This window comes from Nicotiana sylvestris, chromosome 12 (genome assembly GCF_000393655.2).
Source record: "Nicotiana sylvestris chromosome 12, ASM39365v2, whole genome shotgun sequence".
NCBI classification, from domain to species: domain Eukaryota; kingdom Viridiplantae; phylum Streptophyta; class Magnoliopsida; order Solanales; family Solanaceae; genus Nicotiana; species Nicotiana sylvestris.
The window spans coordinates 73,581,861-73,601,825 of record NC_091068.1 but is presented as its reverse complement, the minus strand read 5'-3'; the positions used below and the strand labels follow the sequence as shown (position 1 = coordinate 73,601,825).

General features: G+C 38.0%; 1 protein-coding gene across 1 annotated transcript; it reads left to right on the top strand.

Moving 5' to 3' along the window:
- Positions 1-9,168: 9,168 nt before the first annotated feature.
- LOC104220723 (uncharacterized) lies at positions 9,169-9,791 on the top strand. Its single transcript, XM_009771640.2, has 2 exons — positions 9,169-9,369; positions 9,558-9,791. Exons 1-2 carry the CDS (start codon positions 9,237-9,239, stop codon positions 9,749-9,751), a joined length of 327 nt encoding a protein of 108 aa, XP_009769942.1. The 5' UTR covers positions 9,169-9,236; the 3' UTR covers positions 9,752-9,791.
- The last annotated feature ends 10,174 nt before the right edge of the window (positions 9,792-19,965 follow it).

Genomic DNA, 19,965 nt, shown 5'->3' with positions numbered 1-19,965 from the left:
AGTAACCATACCATTCTTAATGCCTTCCTCAATTCTTTCTCCCAGCTTGATGATATCGGAGAATTTCTGCCCTCGATCAGCATCAACCTCTCATAATATTGTGGATCCTGAGCTCGGACGAAGAATCTGTTCATTTGTTCCTCTTCTAAGGCCGGCCTGAGCTTAGCAGCCTCTGATCTCCAACGAGTAGCATACTCGCGGAATGTCTCGGTAGGCTTCTTCTTCAAATTCTGGATGTAGAATACATCTGGTGCATTCTCTGTATTGAATCGGAACCTATCCATGAAATCTGATGCCATACCTACCCAGCTTGTCCATTTCTTGGGGTCCCAACTGATGTACCAGGATAAAGCATCCCCCTTCAGACTTCTCATGAAGAGTTTCATACGGATTTTCTCATTCCTTCCGACTCCGACCAGCTTATCACAATATGTCCTCAAATGGACTCTGGGATCTCCCGTGCCATCGAACATTTCGAACTTGGGAGGTTTGTACCCCTCCGGAAGTTCAACATCTGGCTGAATGCAGAGGTCCTCATAATCCAGCCCCTCTATACATTTGTTTCCTTCCATGCCCTGAACTCGGCTGGTCAACTTCTTGAGTTCTGCTGCTACGTTTCTGATAAGAGAGTTCTTGTCATCAGACTCAGGTGCACTTGAGATTGGTTGAGTGTAGTGGGGTACGGTATCTACGTAGATGGGAGTGTTGTGGAGGTGGTCATTTGTGGTGTTCAGTGGTTCAGGAATGAGTAGTGGAGTGTTGTTTGGAGTGTGGCATGTGTTGCAGTGTTGAGCATGAGTGGGTTGCATCTGTGGTTGTGGGGTGTTCTGTGGAGGTGCGGGATTTTGAGCATTTGGAAAGTTGACATCAGGAGCGGTGAGAGAGAATGATAAATTTGCCAAGTTCCGAACTTGGTCCAGTTCTTCTCGAAACTTCAATAATTTCTGCTCAAGTTGGGCAGCAGTTTCTTAGAAATCGGGGTACCCTGAGGAATCTCAATTCTTTTAATTTCCTTTCTGGTGCTTGAATCTCCCATTCTACCTTTGTTCTTGTTCCGGATAGGACTCGGAGGAGGAGGAGGTGGAGGGCCCTTAGATCTTGTACTGTATGATGATGGTGCTAGAATGCACGAACTAACCTTTGGGGAGGGGAATAATAAAAGAAAACAAAAACAAAAAGGTAACAAGTTAGTAAGGATTATGAAGAAAAATGTCACAGTATTTAAACACATTGTGCAAGGATGTAAATCGTGTCCTAATTTGGGTGCCTCGTTGTGCCCGAGGAAGGCCTAGCGACAAATTAATTTGGAGAACTTATAATGCTAAATGCCTCATTTTATTGACAAAAATAAGACGAATCCCAAAACGACACTAAAATAGCAGAAAGTAAAAATGTCACTAATGGTCATTGGCCTTATTACATTAAAAGCGAAAAGAAAGACTCCTAAGTCCTAACTACTTGGTCCCAGAAGAACCTTCTTCTGGTTGAATGTTCTCGTTGATCAAGTCCTCCAGCTCGCGCATATTTTCCAGTAAAAATGCTATCGCCAGACGTTCTCCTTTGCCTTCCTCAGCATTTTGACAGTCGATGACTCTTTTCCTCACTTTCCCTTCCAATTCCAGCAAGCTGTACTCTAGGTATTCTAGCTTCTCACTAGCCTTGGTGACTCTCTCTTTCCATTCGTTGATTTGGTTGCTCGATGGGAGGTTTCTCCACCAAGTCTGCAAGAGTGAAGGTATGTTTACCATACCGAAGTCAGGAACTTTGTCATTCATTTTCTGCAAAACAAAAGGGTTAAGACCTCACCCCCACCAGACTCGACTATTTAATACTAATAATCAGCATAAAAAGCATTTAGTTCTCTAAATAAATGTACAGAATATAGTGGTGTCCATTTGGGTTTCAAGGAAACCCGATGGACTTTGGACAAGGTTATCTTAATGAGTCATTATGCGGACAACATAACTGACTCGGCTAGGTTTGACCATGATGCATGTACAATTAAACAGAGCAAGGTTTCTATTGGGGTATTAGACATGTACCCTTGAGTGGACAACTCAAGAGGGAAAGGCACGGAACCGTCGACTGCACCGCTGATCGACTGGTTTTACTGCAAATATGCCTTTGTCGAATTTAAAGGGTGATAATATTGGAAGAGTGCAACCACTCATTATAAGTGTTGCTATCGTATTTGTTTGGCACGAGTGGAATATGATGTTGAAGATGCAGTTTACAAGAATGAAACAAATTGACATGTATTTCCACGTTCATAAGATAAATGATTACAATAATTACAGTAATCACAACAGTATTGAAATAAAGCAGTAAAGGAAAGCAGTTAAAGGAAAGAAAAGACATGAAGAGCCAAGTCAGTTTCGTAGTGAAAGAATAAAAGACAGTAAATAAAGCAATTAATGAGATAGTAAAGTCACAAGCAACATGCAATGGTAAAAGCCTAAAGAAGTTCCCCAGCAGAGTCGCCATACTGTCGATGCCCCCTTTTTCTATGGGTCAAAATTGGGTATACGACATTGGGAGGACAACTCTATTCCCTTTCGAGAATTGGGTTTTGGAATTTTGAAGAGTCTCCACCTAATGATTATAGTGCATTAGGACACTTTAAGAAAGTTTTGAGTTGGAAAAAACCAGAGTTCGGGTAAGGGCTAGAAATTATCTCGAGGGGAAGGTGTTAGTCACCCCTCAAGATCCACTAGTGTGGTCCCGGCCATGTTACAATTGTGACTTTACAAGTAAACAATCAAGACTCAAATAAGGACTTGCATACAACATTGCAATTAGGTTGAAAACTTTTGAAGGTAAGTAGAGAGGACAGAAATTTATGAAAAAAAAAATTTGAATGGTTTCACGAGAAGAGATGAAAGCAAATAAGGGGAGGGGGGTCATAGGTTTACGATTAATATGGATCACTTCAATGCAATACCCAGCAATCACTCATCAAAAAAGAGGGGTCGCACATGATATTAGCGCATCGGTCATCATATCCATATCTACCCTTCCCACCCCGTTAAGGTATTAAAGCATGGAATAGTATCGTTACTTATTGCATACTATTACTCGTCCCAATCCTATCAGTCCCGGAGGCATATGGAACTACTAATCCTAAAGGGAAGGGAGCTGGGGCTTTTGTAGTTTTTAAAAAGGATAAAATTCTAAGGCGACATTCAAAACATATACAACAAGTATTGGGAAAGCAAGTAAGCAGATACGGCTCAAATAAATCTCCTTAAATCAGAGAAAATCATATAGTTTAGCATGTCTTACACGTACTGATTAGTTCTAAATTAAATTTAAACATTAAGGCAGGCTGATTTATCACATATTTTCAGATAAGAAGTCCGAATTAGGCCTGCATGCTGGTTGTAATTATCAAAGACTAATGCAATTATAGTTTTTACCCTAAAGCTTGCCTAGGTGTTAAACGGAACCTATAGGCATGATATCTATTAGTTTCAAAAATAAAGAAGCAAACTGATTGCAGAAAAAAGAATTGTCAATTACAGGGACATAAGATCTGCAGGCATTAAACATGATTGCTACTGATTTTAGGCTTATAAGCGAGTTGGCGATTCAGGTTTGGTTGACAGCTCCTATAGGCATGCTTTCTAGGCGTTACTGATTTTAAGCGTTGTTATTGTCATGCAGAAATCATATAGGAAGGTCATCTATATGCAGTTAGTTATTTAAATCTTATAAACAGGTTTGCCTAGTGACAGATGCATATGCAAAATGCAGGAAGTCCTATAGGCATATTACCTATATGATATGCAGAATTTCAAAAACAACTTATAGACATGGTATCTATATGAAGTGCAGAAAAACCTATGAACATGGTATCTACATGAAATGCAGAATTTTAGAAGCATAGGAATTCTCTATGAACATGGTACCTACATGACATATAGAATTTCAGAAGTATAGTAATTCCCTATGAACATGGTATCTACATGAGATGCAGAATTTCAGAAGTATAGTAATTTCCTATGAACATGGTATCTACCCCTTTGCATGCATGACTGACCCTCCCTTTTTCACTAACACCCCAGCAGCTTATTACAAGATTATTACAAACCAAAATGAATAAGAAAAAGATAAGAAATATATCAGAAATTAAAGATTCCAACCAAGGAGAGCCTAATTCAGACCCCAGGTCTGAAATATGAAATAAACCAACTTCCAAAGATCCGATTTCCAAAGCCTTTCTCTTATTTGGGATGTGTCAAAGTTCCAAGGAGCTTCAAGAACTCCAGGAAATGCTTACACCCCCAAATATCATTGCAGAATCAGATTATAGTGCAGTGTGGAAGGGCCAGCCCTCAAATGTCCAAGCTCAGAGGGAACTCAAAGTCCCAAGGCAAGGCTCATAGGAGGGGGCAGAACTTAGAGGCTAGGAGTAAGTGCAAGTGCAATAGAGGGGAATTAGGGGATGTCCAGCGTAAACTGGTGGTCATACCCAACAATAAGGAGTGCTGGCATACCCTAACAGTCTACTAGGCCACATTTTGGAGTTAAGATCCATTGAGGATCAGGTTCAGACCTGAGCAGCAATTTGGATACTGCCAGGCCATAAAACTTAACTCAAACACATAGAAGGGAGTAGGGGTATGGGGAATTCACAACAAACAGCAGATGCAAAGAGAGAGTAGCATATTCAATACAGAACATGAATAGGAAAGTATCCAAGAGTGTAGCAACTGTAAAGTAAACACATAGGGATGATGCTGGAATCAAAATTATGACATACCAGTTTCATGGAAACAAATAAGTGAAAGCAGAAGTCTTATAAGCCAAATTGCAAGCAAGCAGTACAAAAGATCTCAGAAGAGAGTAGAGAATTGAAAGAGTATTGTAATTGAGAGTGTGTGTGTGTAAGAGTATGCAATTCAAAGTGTGTTCAAGTGCAGAAGGGTAGTCCCCTTTTATAGTGCAGAAAACAAGTAAGAAAAGGTAAGGAAATAGTTTGCAATCAATCACATAAAGTCTCCCTTTGGTTAAGGGATTCTGATTTCGAACGGGCATAAGACAATTAAGGAAAGAATTTGATTAAAACCTTTTCCAAAGTAACATAATAAGGGTAAATACACAGGGTTTATTTAAGGCAAAAGTCCAATGGTACATGGTTTGTGAAAAATAAGGAAAGGGAATCAATCAAACAGCTAGTAAAATCAAAGCTGCAAGCTTTGTTCGAATGAACCAAGTCAGAAAAAGGGTAAAGAAAGGTTCTATTAGGGAAAATCAGTAACAATCAAGTAAACACCATTAAAGTAATTCGGAATCAATTAGTAGTTGGCAAGACCTTTTGAAAGAAGAGTTCTCATATTTAAAGCACACAAATATGTGAACCAAGAAGAGGCTATCAAATTATTTAGAAGAGAGTTTAATCGAAGAGAAGTTCAAAATCATAAGCAAAAAGATACAGGTTCAATTTGTAGACTCATAGTGAGTCTGAGAGTTCAGGGTCCTAAAGTGGAGCCTTAACCCGAACTCAAAAATCAAAATCATCAAAGGAAACCCCCCCAAATCCTAGGGTTTCAAAATTGAATCAGACATGGAAGTGAGAAAGCAAGTCATTGTTTTAGAATCTCAACAAAACAGATATGATAGCATGTTTGAATGACAAAGGAAGAAAAATTATGAAGAACATATTTGAGAAAACTCGGAAGTTAAACAAGTTCATAAGAAGGAGATAATACAAACGTGAACACAAGTAGATGAAGCATGTAAGAACATGAACAGAGTCCAGTAAACAAGATCAAATAACTTAACGGTAAACACACATAGTAAAAGAGTAAAGAAAACTAAGCAGGGATTAACATGCATAGCAGAAAAGAAAAGGTAGAAGATAGTACATGCGTAATAAAGAGTAATCACACCAGCAGGGTATGGACAAACACACATAAAGTAAAGAAGAATAAAAATCAGAAAGATTTTTCCCAAAAAATCCTTTCAGAAACCCTAAAATCAAAGAGAAACGATTTTGAAAAAAAACTTTTGGGGAAAACACTTTAGATGGAAAGAAAAGCATAGATACAGTATAGATCTAAGCAAATAACGGTGAAAGGACCTTGAATAGCTTAGGGTTTCGGGGAAACCCTAGAAATGAGAAAGGCTTGGAAACAGGTCCGATCTTGAGTCGGAGAGGTCAAGAATCAGGCTCCTGAGTCTTGAATATGCTGGAGCATGGCCGGAGGAGCCATGAAATCAAAGGTCTGAGAAGATTGGAGAGGGAATTGACGAGGTCAGGCCTCGAAGCTTCGAACAACCCTGGCTTACTGGTGAAGATAGGTGAGTACCAACTATCCATGGCCTGAGAAGCCATGGATTCCGGTGACCGGTGGTTGAAAAGGGGGTAGGAGGAGGCTAGGGTTTCGGAGAGTTTTTTGAGAGGATTTGAGAGGGTTTGGGATTCAAAGGCGGCGGGCCAGGTGAGAATGAGGGATTAGGGTAGTCACCTGTGTTTAATTATGGTAGGGCGAATAGTGGATGTTGATCCGAATGATCAACGGCCTAGATTTAAGAAGGTAGGTGGGGAACCGGGTTGGGTCAAAAGGAATTGGGTTGGTCCGAATTTGAGTTTTAAATTGGGTCAATTTTAGGCTAAAATCGAAATGTAATGGGGCTATAATTGAAACGAACTGAGGCCAAAATTTAAATAGCCAGTTTTCCCTTTTTATTTTATAAAAATAGTAAAAAATGATTTTGAAAGCAAATTAAAAGCACTGGATCCGTTAATAGTATATAAATATTAATTTAAAAATATTGGAACCAGTTTCATAATTATAAAATGCTATTAAATCTTAAAGCAGGCTAAAATTGCAATTATATGCAATTTAGCTTTTAAAATACCAAATTAATTTGTAAAAATATATGAAAAGTAACCTACCTATATTTTGGTATAAATATGAGAATAAAATAAGTTATTCACCGAAGTGATAATTTTGGGAATAATTATTGAGCAATAAATCAATTTAAAAATCTTTTTAAAAAATTGGAAAAATACTAAAACACTTGGGCATACTTATATATATATGATATTTGAAAGTATTTGTATGTAAAAGAAATACATAGGGAAAAATTGGGTATCAACAACGATGAGCTTGCAGTACGACTCTCTCATTTGAGTCATTTTCATGATTTGAGTACGTTCAGATTGTTGCTTATTGGTGCGCGGATTGCACGAGTTCTGGCTTTAGATTGTATTGATGTGTCATGTCACCAGAGTAGTTGTGTTGGAATTAGATGAGATTGTTGGGATCTAGAATGAATACAAACGGATTCGGTTTTAATATGTTGGAAAGATAATATTGATGTTCGGCTCAGGAGTTTGCGAAAGGCCTTGCCAAAGGAGAAGTGGCTTCACGAATGGTTGATCTGAGAAATGGTTATGACGTTCTACGTGTTTCATTTATCATTGGCAGTATATGAAAGTGTTGGAATGAGACTTCAGTTGATAAGAGGTTATTATTGGTACTCGGTTGTTGTGTGCAGATGTCGTGATTGGGAGTTATCGCTACAAGTGTCTGAGTTATGCGGTATATCTGTGATTGCATCTAGGGTTGCAGATATGGTTTGTTACAGCTTGTTCAGACTTATTCAGAGTATAGATATGAGATTATGATCTTGTAGATGATTTCAGAAGTGGAAATGTGGTTCTAAGGTTTATGGGTTAGGTTGGATTGTAAAATTTCAGTTACATTATGTTATCGGACCTATATGAGATAGGGTGACGTGGTATCACCCCCGGGTATGTGCATGGTAAGGTTACACAGCGATTTGATGGTTTCCGGAATAACTCTGGGCATGTTAGAGGACGAACGTATGTTTAAGTGGGGGAGGATGTAACGAACCCAACCAGTCGTTTTGAGCTTTTGCATTTCGCTCGCCAGTTCTCGGGCATGTCTAGCCCCGTGTGATGTATCGTGACTTATGTAAATCGTCGGTTTTAGTTTTCAAGATAATCAGAATGAATTTGGAAGAACGGTCCTCAGTTTGAAGCTTAAAATTTGAAAGATTTGACCAAGTTTTGTAAAAAATGATAGCTTAGCTAGAAAGATGTTTGCAAGGATGGTTTAACGAGACATAATACTCCATAACTATCTCTAAGTAAATAACAAACAGTTCCGTATGAAAAAAAGAAAGAAAAACTAAGCAGTCTAGTAAAATTTAAACCAAATAGGTTCTTAATATATATTCATCGAAATTAACAATTTGTTAGACTTCAAGAATGAAAATTGAGATGATGCATCCAAGAATGTAACTTAATCAATGGTGACTTATTACTGAAATTGAGGTTCATATCTTTAAGCCAATCTCTCTCGTGTCAAAGTAGAGGGGGTGTTTATATAAAATTATACTAATTTATCATGGTTACGATGTGATGTGTTTATCAGGTTGGTGTAAACATTTAATGCAGGTAACTTTTTACCCGGAACAACTGTCCCTTTTATGTTACACAAATCATGAACTGTTTACTAACGCCTATGCATTAAGTTTAGTAAATTTAACTACATGAGTAAAGAGTAAAGATTAAACAATTAGAATAGGCATCTATTTTTACCTGAAATAATCTTAAAAAGTTGCTTTTGTGACTCAGGTTTATAAATTCATTTCAGCGTTCCTTTATTTTATCTTCTCGTATTGACAATTAATCCCACAGTGAAATTTTAAGGTGCTTTATTCTAATATTGAAGTTTCTTAGATATTTTTATAATTTAACTATAGTTAAGACTTAAGCCCGTAAAAATATATAATTTATAGAAAAAACAAATGTCATAAATTTATTTATTTGGTGTATACATCCAAACTTAAGTTTTTATTTCTTTGGCATTCATAAGTTTAAAAGAAAAGGTTGTATTTCCAAAACTTAATTCAAAAATTTTTTAAAAATATTTTTTAAATGAAACCAGTAACATTGTTGATAAGAAAAAACAACTCCTCCATAGCTTTTTTTAAGTTGTGGCATCATTCGTGGACTCAGATAATCAAACATCTGGTCAAATGACATAATAAATAATACTGGTTTATATTTGTGGTTATTATCTTAAAACCTTTCATGGCTACCCTTGGACTCCGGTAAACCATGACCATGCATTTCTACTTTTACGTTCCATGCATCCTTATATTAGACCCTGCATTTTCCTCTTCCTTTTCAACTGCAGTATTTTAATTTCTCCAATAAGTTAAGAGGAAAGCGTACGTTCTAGCAAGAACAATATATAATGGCACGTAAAATCATGATTCTTGCCCTCGTTTTCTTCGGCATGGTATGCATGGCCTCAGCCATTGATGGCCCGGCAACTTTGAAAGACGCCGCAAACGCTCCGATTGCAGTTGAAAATAATGATGTCATTGGTATGGTTGAATTGTGATCATCTCATCTAAATATTTTACGCACATTTTTAATTACTTATGTTATGTTTCAACATGGCCCTTCACGTGAGCTTGCATTTTTATTTATGGGTCAAACACATGGAAATGTTTTATGGGCTTAAGTTGCAGAACGAACACATTTTTAATTATTAATTTATATTATGTCTCAGGTATCGTTGATGGAACCGCGGAAAATGGAGTTTTAGTTGCTGCACCAATTGGCGGACCAGTTCCTGCAAATGCTTTCCCTAACATAAGTTTTCCATCACCACCAAATAGTGGTGCCACAATTGGCACCCTTGACTTTTTCTCCATTGCCACCACTGTTGTCTCTGTTGCCATTGCTGGCTCATTCTTTTTTTGAATGACAAATTAAGAACCGGACATCTTATCTGGAGCTTGAATCATTGTGTTGCATCTTTTTTCTGGTTACGCATTTTCCTGTCTTTAATCTTTATGTAATATGTTACATATTATGTTGGACAATATGTCAAAGACAACATCTTTGTTAACCATGAAAATTTAATAAAAGATAAAAAATGTTGATCGTAAGTTAGTCTACGTAAGTACACTATAAGAGTTACAGTCTTTGTACGTCATGTTCATCGTAAGTTAGTCTACGTAATTACGAGACATACTTTTGAGGTTAATTACAAGCACTTAAGCTCATGTCTAGTATGTTACACTTTGCACCTTTATGTTGTTTGTGTTGTGAGTGAGCTAATGTACACCCCGTATTTTCATACATCAAAGTGAATCGTAAGTTAATCGACATAAGCCGGAAGAATGAGATTATCTTTTAGGGTACAAGTGTTTTATTGATGTTTACGCAAGTGATAAGCAAGTGTTGTAAAGATTGGAGGCTAAACGAAGTGAAAAAAACAACTTCGTCAAAGTTGGCAAATTGGGAATGTTACAACTCATACTTTCGAGGTGAGATTAGGAGTGTTTAAGATGGTAAGAAGGTTATGTTATGAGGTATTTGAATCATATAATAGTGATATGTTAAGTTTAAAAGTCAAGTAAGTTGTAAAACAAAAGTCAGCAAAAGTTATCGCAAGTTACGTTTATAAGCTTAAATTTACTGAAATTTATGTCACTGAGTTTTTCTCCTAATATACTTAGAGTTACGAGGTCATTCACCCACCAAATTGAAGGTCTATGAGTCTCTTTTGCAATGCATTAAACCGTTCACCGATACAATATCGGAGTAGACAAAATATTTATATTTTTGCGAGACTATGTAGACTGCCCCATTGGGACCCATAGAGGTGGTGAAAAGTTTCACCTTTCTATTAAAGCGATGCAACCCTTTTACCACCCCATTTTTTGCCCAAAACTGAACCCTAAGCTCATAAAAAGCTCCCAAGACCTTCTCCAACCGTTCAAGTAAAGTTCTAAAAGAAATCAAAGTGGTTTTTCCCATGGAGATTATACAAGTGTAAGAGAAAACTTGTTCTTCCCTTATTGTGGTGAGATTGAAGTTATCTCAAGTTGAAGCAAGGTATAAAGTGATGGTTTCGTGCATCTATGGTAGACTCACTCTCTCCTACATGTGTAAGAGTTTAGTGAAGTCTTTGAAGTGTTGTTTGATTAAGAACTCATGAGATAAAGGTCGGAAATCTTATTTAAAGTGTTGTGTTGTAGTAGACTGTTTTGAACCCAGGTTTGTGATGTGTTGTGGCTGGAAATAGGTGGAATAACTTGGATATGACGTGGTTAATGTTGTTCTAGTTTTTTGTTGTTGATGTTGTTAAGGGCTTGGGGAAAGTAGATAGACATAGGGGAAGTACTGCCCGATTTTGTATAAGCAAGCTTGCCGCTTGTCGGCTATCGATATGTTCTTAATATTGATAAAAGCTATGTTTTCATCTTGTAGCCCAGCGTGTTGATGAGTCTCTTGTGGTATCGTAAAGAATAGCGACGTTTGATTTATGTAAGATTTTCCTTCCTTATTTTAGCATGATTTCGTAAGTCATGCCACCCTTATAAGAGAGTTAAGGGGACAAGTTCTTTGTCGACAAATTAAGGTCGTCTATAAGTTCATGACGTTAATATAGATAAGTTGTAAACTTTCTGTAGTTGTACTTCATGAATATTCCCTAGAAATGAGTAGAGCTCCGGGAATTTTGTATTGAATATAAAATAAGAAGTGTATTCTTTTACCTATAAATGGCTTAACGAGCTAGAGGTCTTGCACAGTCGATAGAATGACTTAATCGCTAGAAACAGATCATGATAGTTAAATAAAGATAGCCATAATCTCCCTAATGTTAGGGAGAGCGAAATTTAAGTTAAGAAAGGTAATAAGCTGCCTAAACACGAGTCCCCTCGTAGATTAAAGATTTTGGACAAATGAGCTAACCAACGAATGGTAACATGAAAGTAGAAGAAGATAAAGTTATATAAATTGTACAATTAGATTGTAATAGGGCCACAAGATAGTCGTACACATCCTAGGATAGACATGAACTTCCTAAATCTAAGGGAAGTAGGATATGATTAATGAACGTAAGAATCAGTTTAAAGGAAACTAGTTATCAAATACGAATCATGAGTTACAGAGAGTACCGGACAAGTTTATTTTTTTAAAAGTACTAATACCTAGCTTATATATTGTTGATTGCTAGATGTTGTTTGATTTTGCATATACATAAGTGTGGGCCCTATGGACAATCAGTAGTGATCGCCTAAGTGCTCGGTAAGGGTGGTTATGGACGGTCAAGAGCACGCATAGCCAAACCCAAATTTGTGAATCGTAAGGACGATCTACTTAGCTACGCGTACGTTCCACCAAATACTTATGGTTGTAGTGCGCCTTAGGGATGGTCTGACTTGCTATGCATAAGAACTACTTTATGTTCAATTTTTATGAATAGACGATGATATAGTAAAAGATCAGAAATTCAGTCATTAGAGATAGTTCAAAGTACCATGATAGAATAAGTTGTGTAGTTAGACAGAGGGACCAAGTGGTCCAACCGAATGTGATCAGGTAAGTCGATCGAAAGTAAGTGATAAGTCCACTCTAGTTCTTATATTTTAGTAGGGATTCTACTGTATTCATACATGTTCTTTAGTTTCGAGTTTATATATACTCCCTTCGTTCCACTTTATGTGAACCTGTTTGACTGGGACCGGAGTTTAAGAAAAAATAAAGATTTTTGGAAGTTGTGGTCCTAAACAAGTCAAAAAAGGGCCCAGAGTATTTATGTGGTTATAAAAGCTTCTCATTAAGGGTAGAATTATGATTTTAAGCTAAATTGTTACCAAATTTAGAAAGGGGTCATTCTTTTTGGAACGGACCAAAAAGAAAATAGGTTCACATAAACTGGAACAGAGGGAGTATTATTTTCTGCCTTATATGTTTGGAACATTTTGTTGTACTGACATCCCATTGTTGGGGCATTGCATTTTATGCCTGCAGATGCAGATACTCAATTTGACGAGCCCCTACTATAGACGGGGTTGATATCCAGCAGAGGATTTATCACGACCCAAACAGATGGGCCGCGACGGGCACCCAATACCTTACTCAATCGAGTACCAACATAATATATCTTTTCATGTCATACTATCATAGGTAACTAAGTCGAAAGGCTGCCATGATATAAGTAGAATACATCATGGGACACCAACTTATACATAAAATGTACAGGCCTATAAAACCAAAATAACCGCTCGTATACTGAACATAGGCCGACAAGGCCATACAATCTTTTATGTATATGAAATTTGTCTACAAGCCTCTAAGAATACATAATTTTCATAAAGGTCGGGACAGAATCCCGCCATACCAAACAATACATGTCTAAATCATATTAACCAAACTACCAACTCCGAAGCAAATGGAGCGCAACAACATCTTCCGCTGAGTTGATAGCCTACTTGGAAGGCTCTCGACCTGTCTATCGAGACCTGCGGGCATGAAATACAACGTCCCCAGGCAAAAGTAACGTCAGTACAAATAATGAACCGAGTATGTAAGGAATGAAAATTAGTAATAAATAGACATGAGAGAAACGTGGAGTAAAAGACTTGACATGTAAGTCTGAATAACTTTGTGAATCTTTTAATGTTTAAAATGTCATGCATATGCATATAAAAGTCATACCATTCATGGGTATATGCATTCATAATACCATCAAGCCTCTGAGGGCATCCCATCATATCATCTCGGCCACTGTGGGCAAATCATCAACGTATACCAGCTGAGGTGGTGCATATAATATATATATATATATATATATAATGTCATCTGATCATGGGTCAATGTACATGAATGCAATGCATGAGAAGTACATTAATAAAATCTTTCGGAATATCATAAGATCATTATGCCTTTGAGTAATATCATGAAATAAACTTTTTTCAACTTACGTATTCTTCTGAGACCCATGAATAGATGATAAAATAATATGATACATGGGCAATCAAGAACGTAAGCATCTCTAGTATTTCTATGAATAGAGTCATTTATGGAAATTGTGCATTTGCTCGTTTCGTTTATGCCTTATAGATCATGCCAAAAGAAAGAAGGGATAGCCTTAACATACCTGAGCTGATTCTCTTGGAAATTCCTCTAACACACATTAATTGTGACAAAATACGGAACAAATCGTATAAAAAGCTTGAAGCAATCATGTTGCTTATGCAAAGAAAATCTTGGCTGAAACCTTTCCTTAAGAATTTTGCAACAACGTTGCTATTTGGAAATGGAATTAACATTGCTATGTTTAGTGATTTGGGTGGGTAATGTTTCGGTGTTTGGCTGAAGGTTTCATGTTATATGCAGAGATTTACAAAATAACTTAGAAAGGATTTCTTGACCTTTATGAGTGGCCCCACTTGATGGCTTAGTTGGCCACTAATTCCTTCAAATTTTTGCCACATTTCATGTGACATTAATAGTCATTAGTTTGCACATATTTGGCTACCACGTTTTTTTTGTAAGGCTTATCCAAAAAATTATCCACTTATTCCTTAATTACATGGTTAATCTTCCACCAAAAATCCACAATTAATCGAATATCCACATAACTGAAAATTATCTCAAATTACTTAAAATACTACTCACTTTTAACACACCTTATATACCTTACTATCATGGCCATGGGGTACCTTGTATGGTATTAGTCCATAAATACCCGATATTTTAGTTCGGGCCGTATTTTATCCCAAAATGCCCTACATCGACGAAATTCTTTTTCTTCGATCTGCTTACCTTCTCACCTTCACGAATTTACTCATTATTTGTTTGAAATAGAATAAAATGCTTATAATCTTAAAATAATCTCATTCCCGAACTTACGACGATTAACTTACAATGAAACTTTAACGTACGAAAAATGCAGGATGTAATATTTCATTTCCGAGCTTTCACCAATTTCCTTATGGCATACTTTTACGTACGAAACTTGGGGTGTAACATCATTTTCCCCTTTGGAAAATTTGTCCTCGAATGTTGACTGATGCTCTTATCATTCTCATAACTCATAGCTCTTGCAAAAACTTTAATACTCTTCTTGCCATTTAGGCAACTGTTCTGTGAATGAATCCTAAAGGCCAGGGCATTCCCTCCTTTAAGACTCTTTCTCACACCACGATTTATAGTCGTAATCCTTCTAATCTCGTAATTGTTGCTATCTTCTATCATGCAGCCTTTACAACTCTAACTTTGTATGTGCGCCTATGCAACTCTTTTCTTCTTTTTCCTCCAGCTTTTAGCCAATCTCTAGGCTTTACTTTGTGAACATATTCAAAATTATGTCAAGCTATCGTTCTGGGTAAAATTAGCTTTACTACATCTAAGTAGGCCATACTATACCATAATTCTTACCTTGATTTATCGTTGTGGAGGTCTGCTACCGAATTCCAGCTTACTCTTGTTGCTTATCCCATATGTATAAATCCAAGTCCTTTAATGCTTCCTATAACGACCCGACCGATCGCTTTGAGCTTTTACATTTCGCTTGCCAGTTATCGGGAATGTCTAGCCTCTGGTGATGTATCGTGACTTATGTAAATCGTCAGTTTTAGTTTTTAGGATAATCGGAATGAATTTGGAAGAACATTCCTCAGTTTGAAGCTTAAAATTTGAAAGATTTGACCAAGTTTTGACTTGTTGGTATATGATCTCGGATTGGAATTTTTATGATTTTGTTAGCTCCGTTAGGTGATTTGGGACTTAGGAGCGTGATCGAAATATGTTTTGGAGGTCCGAAGTAGATTTAGGCTGAATTGGCGAAATTGGAATTTTGGCATTTTCCGGTTGATAGGTGAGATTTTGATATAAGGGCTGGAATGAAATTCCGGAAGTTGGAGTAGGTCCATTGTGTCATTTGTGACGTGTGTGTAAAATTTCAGGTCGTTCAGAGGTGGTTTGATAGACTCTTTGATAAAAAGCAGAATTCGGAAGATTTTGGAACCTTAGACTTGAATCCGATGTTATTTGGTTGCTTCGATGTTGTTTAAGGTGTTTTGGAGATTGGTGTAGGTTTTTTTAGTGGTATATGACTTGTTCGTGCTTTTGGTTGAGGTCTCGGGGGCCTCGGGGTGATTTCGGATGGTTGACGGGAAGTTTGGAGTTGTGAATTTGCAGCCAAAGCTGCTGATTTTCTATCATAACCGCAAATGCGGCTTGGGGACCGCAGGTGCAAGCCCGCAAAAGCGGAAGTGAAGTTACAGATGCGGCTAGGAGAGGGAAAGGATGGAACCACAAAAGCGGAACTTTGGGTGCATCTGCAATGGCGTAGGTGCGAGTTTATGATCGCAGATGCGGTGGCTGGGCAGATAAGTGGAATCCGCAGGTGCAATAATTGGACCGCAGAAGCGGTTTTGCTGGGTCAGAACATATAAATTTCACCCTTCATGATTTTGAGTGGGTTTTCACCATATTTTATTCGGGAGAAAGCTTTGGAGAGCTAATTGAAGAGGGAATTCAAGAGGATTTTTTGGAGGTAAGATTTTTGGAACCTAAACTTGTTTCTATGATTAATGTTAACATTGTAAGCTTGATATCTATGGAAAATCAGTAGCAAAATTGGGGGTTTAGGGCTTGGAAATTGGAGACCTTAATCTAGGGATTTGAGGGGTCATTTGTGGTCGGATTTTGGTATTCTTGATATGTATGAACTCGTGAGAGGATGAGGATTTTATTGATGTGATTTTTATCGGATTTCGAGACGTGGGACTGGGGGTCGGGTTTGGCCAATTTCAGGATTTTTTATGTAAATTGGTTATTTTCGAGTGGGATTTGTTCCCTTAGCATATTTTGATGGTATAAATCTGTATTTGATTAGATTTGGAGCATTTGGAGACCAAGTCGAGAGGCAAGGGCATCGCGGGCTAGAGTTTGGACTGGATTGAGGTAAGTAATGATTGTAAATGTCTGTCCTGGGGGTATGAAACCCCGGACTTCACATCATTGTGCTATTTTGAGGTGATGTACACACTAGATGACGAGCGTGGAGTTGTGCACCATTTGGGATTGTGACTTAGTTCATCCCGTATGACTGTTTAACTACGTATTTGATTGAAAACTATTTGATATCATCATGTTTTGGGCTGAATGCCATATTTGGGCCTCGTATCAACTATTTTGGACCCTTAGGGGATTTTTACTACTATTACTCATTGTTTTGACTTTATACTTGTACTCAGTCATGCTATATTCTACTGTTTTCATAACTCAGCTATGTTTACTCTATTTTTAACATCTTAAATGATATTTTGAGCTAAGCATCATATTTTACTGTGCCCGAGTGACTTTTAGAGATTTCTGACTGAGTAGGGCCGAGGGCCTGTGTTGTGAGGTTAATATGGGATCGGGCTGCGCGCTGTAGCGATATTGTGTCGATTCATGATTATGAAGCCGAGGGCCTGAGTTGTACGCCACAAGGTGGCTTGATATGAGGCCAAGAGCCTGTTAATTATGACACAAGATGGTTTGATATTACGCTTGGGCCGCAGGGTGCCCCCCCCCGGAGTCTGTACACCCCCATTGAGCATGAGTACCCAGTGTGAGTGATATGTTGTAGCCCGAGGGGCTGTTATTATTTCATATTGAAGCCCGAGGGGCTTTTCCTGATCCATGTTTGCCCGAAGGGTGGTTCTTGATTCATGTTATGCCCGAGGGGCAGATTATGAGTGATTGTGAGGTAGCCCGAGGAGATGGTTCTGTTGATGTTATGCTCGAGGGGCGGTTTATGGTACATGTTTTGCCTGAGAGGCTGTTTATGTTTCCATCCTTTTTACTCACTATTTTATCACTCGTTTGGAACTATTGAAAGTTGTTTTAAAATATTTTACTGAAACTGAGCTTGATTAACAAATTAAATGAGTTCTATACTGTTTTGGAGATATACTGCATTTGCTGTAATGTTATGACGTGGCTTACATGTTTTCTTACTGCTCAGCTTTCATTTACTTTTATTACTTACTGAGTTGGCGTACTCACATTACTCCATGCACCTTGTGTGCAGATCCAGGTATTTCTGAACCCGGTAGCAGGTGTTGATTGCTCAGTGGCAGAGTCAGCGGGGTTAGCATGGTAGTTGCCCGGCATTCACATTACTCCCTCCTATTTAGCACATTTTCAGACTCTTCTTTATATTCAGACCTTAGTAGATGCTTGTGACTTGTGACACCCCAATGTCGATCTTGTGTATTTATTCCGCAATGTTCATTTAGACTTTCATTATGAGATATTTGATTAATTAAAGGCTTAAAAATGATTTTTATTGATTAAATGGTTAATTCGAGATTTGTTTAGGCTGGCCTAGTTTCACGATAGGCGTCATCACGACCGGGTTGGTTTTAGGGTCGTGACAAGTTGGTATCAGAGCCTAGGTTACATAGGTCTTATGAGTCATGAGCAGGTTTAGTAAATTCTCACGGATCGGTACGGAGACGTCTGTACTTATCTTCAGGAGGCTGCAGAACCTTTAGTAAAAAATTCACATTCTTGAATTCTTATCGTGCGTCCTAGATTCAGATTGGAATGTAACTCTTTAAAATCCTTCCACGTGTTCGTATGTGCGCTCGGTATCAGCTATGCATTAACGGCTTGTGATTCCCTAATCGAGAGACGAGATGTGATTTTCGTGTGTTGATATTGGGCCAGTTTGGAGGACTTGAGGCTGGATTTTGCCTGTAGCTTGAGCACCGAGGTGCTGATTGTGTGAGCACATGTTTTTGAATTTATATGTTCGGTAGTGTCCCTATTATTAGAAGTGATGGCTGGATGACTATGTGATGAGTATGATATGACTGTGAGATGTATTCATATGATTTGAACGAGATGAGAAGGGTCTGCTTGAGGATAGAAGAACTATTTGGTGCTTGATTTCCATCTTGATTTAAGGTATAGCCCTGAGTTATGGGTGTGTGAAGAACCTTTTCATGTTTTCTAGTTGGGGAGTGAAGTAGATTTCATGTTATGTTATGAGTTCGGACTCAGGAAAATTAAGTGACTACGTAATGTTTATGACGGTGGAAGGGTATAAAGAGATGTTAGTTTGAGGCGAAGCAGGTGGGTTATCTCCTGCAGGGTGTTCTGAAGTTGTGTGATCCTTATGTGATTTGTTGGAAGATCTCTGTTACCAGCGAAATGTATGTGCTGCAAGTTGAATTTGGGTCGCCTAAGAGAGTGGGCTTGACTGTTATGAGGGTGATCGCGAGATTTACAAAAAATTTTAAGTACTAGACGGTCTGTATTGCACGAGCTTATGAAGGATTGAGTTTAATCTCACTATGGTATTATGGCAGTAATAGAGTATATACATTATGAGTTATTGTGTGTTTTGATTTATGGATTTGAGCCAAGTGGGGGAGTTTGTTATTGATTAGTTAATTGCACGGTTATGTGCTATGTTGGTTCCAGTATGAGGCATACTGGTGAATCAGTTAAGGCTTACGGAGGTTGAGATCAATAATGGCTCGATTAAAGGAAATTCCAACAAAGGTTATGTTATGCGTTATGGGTGTATGAGAATCACAGAATGCCTTGAGTTGTTATTGGTAAAGGATGTATGGTGCATATAATAGGAAGTTGCTTGGTTGCATTAAGGTGAGGTTACATTCTGTGGTGTCAGAGTGCTATTGGAGCATAGGTCGTCCGATCCGTTTGATCGGTCTAATTGTGGTTTGAGTAGAGTGGATGACTCTCGAGAACGGTTCTAATGGGTTCAAGATTTTACATGTAATAATTGGAGATTTTCAGGTTGTATATTTAGCTAGAAACTGAGGTTTGCATTGGAGGGTGTCATGACTTGTGCCATTTCTATATCATCATGAATTCTACACATCAGTATCAGGAAGGTGAAGGAAATGGCTTGAGGTTCACATGAAGTCTCTTCAGAGTAAGTATTTGGAATATGGTGCTCTTGGGGATATTTAAGAGAGTAGTCAGCGGCTTATGGGCCTTAGGCAGTATGGTCTTATGCTCGGCTCTCGTATGGTGAGTTTGGGTCGAAGACTGCGGTATTATAGCAAGAAGAAGTATAAAATTGAAGGTAAATCGGAAGGAACTTGGATACATGAGATAGCTAGGTAGTAGGCCGGATCAACATGGTAAGG

What these genes read in the sequence shown, in the direction of transcription:
- LOC104220723 (XM_009771640.2), top strand. Translation starts at nt 9,237, where the DNA reads ATGGCACGTAAAATCATGATTCTTGCCCTCGTTTTCTTCGGCATGGTA. An exon ending in TGAAAATAATGATGTCATTG is followed by an intron (nt 9,370 to 9,557) that starts GTATGGTTGAAT and finishes ATTATGTCTCAG; the next exon opens with GTATCGTTGATGGAACCGCG.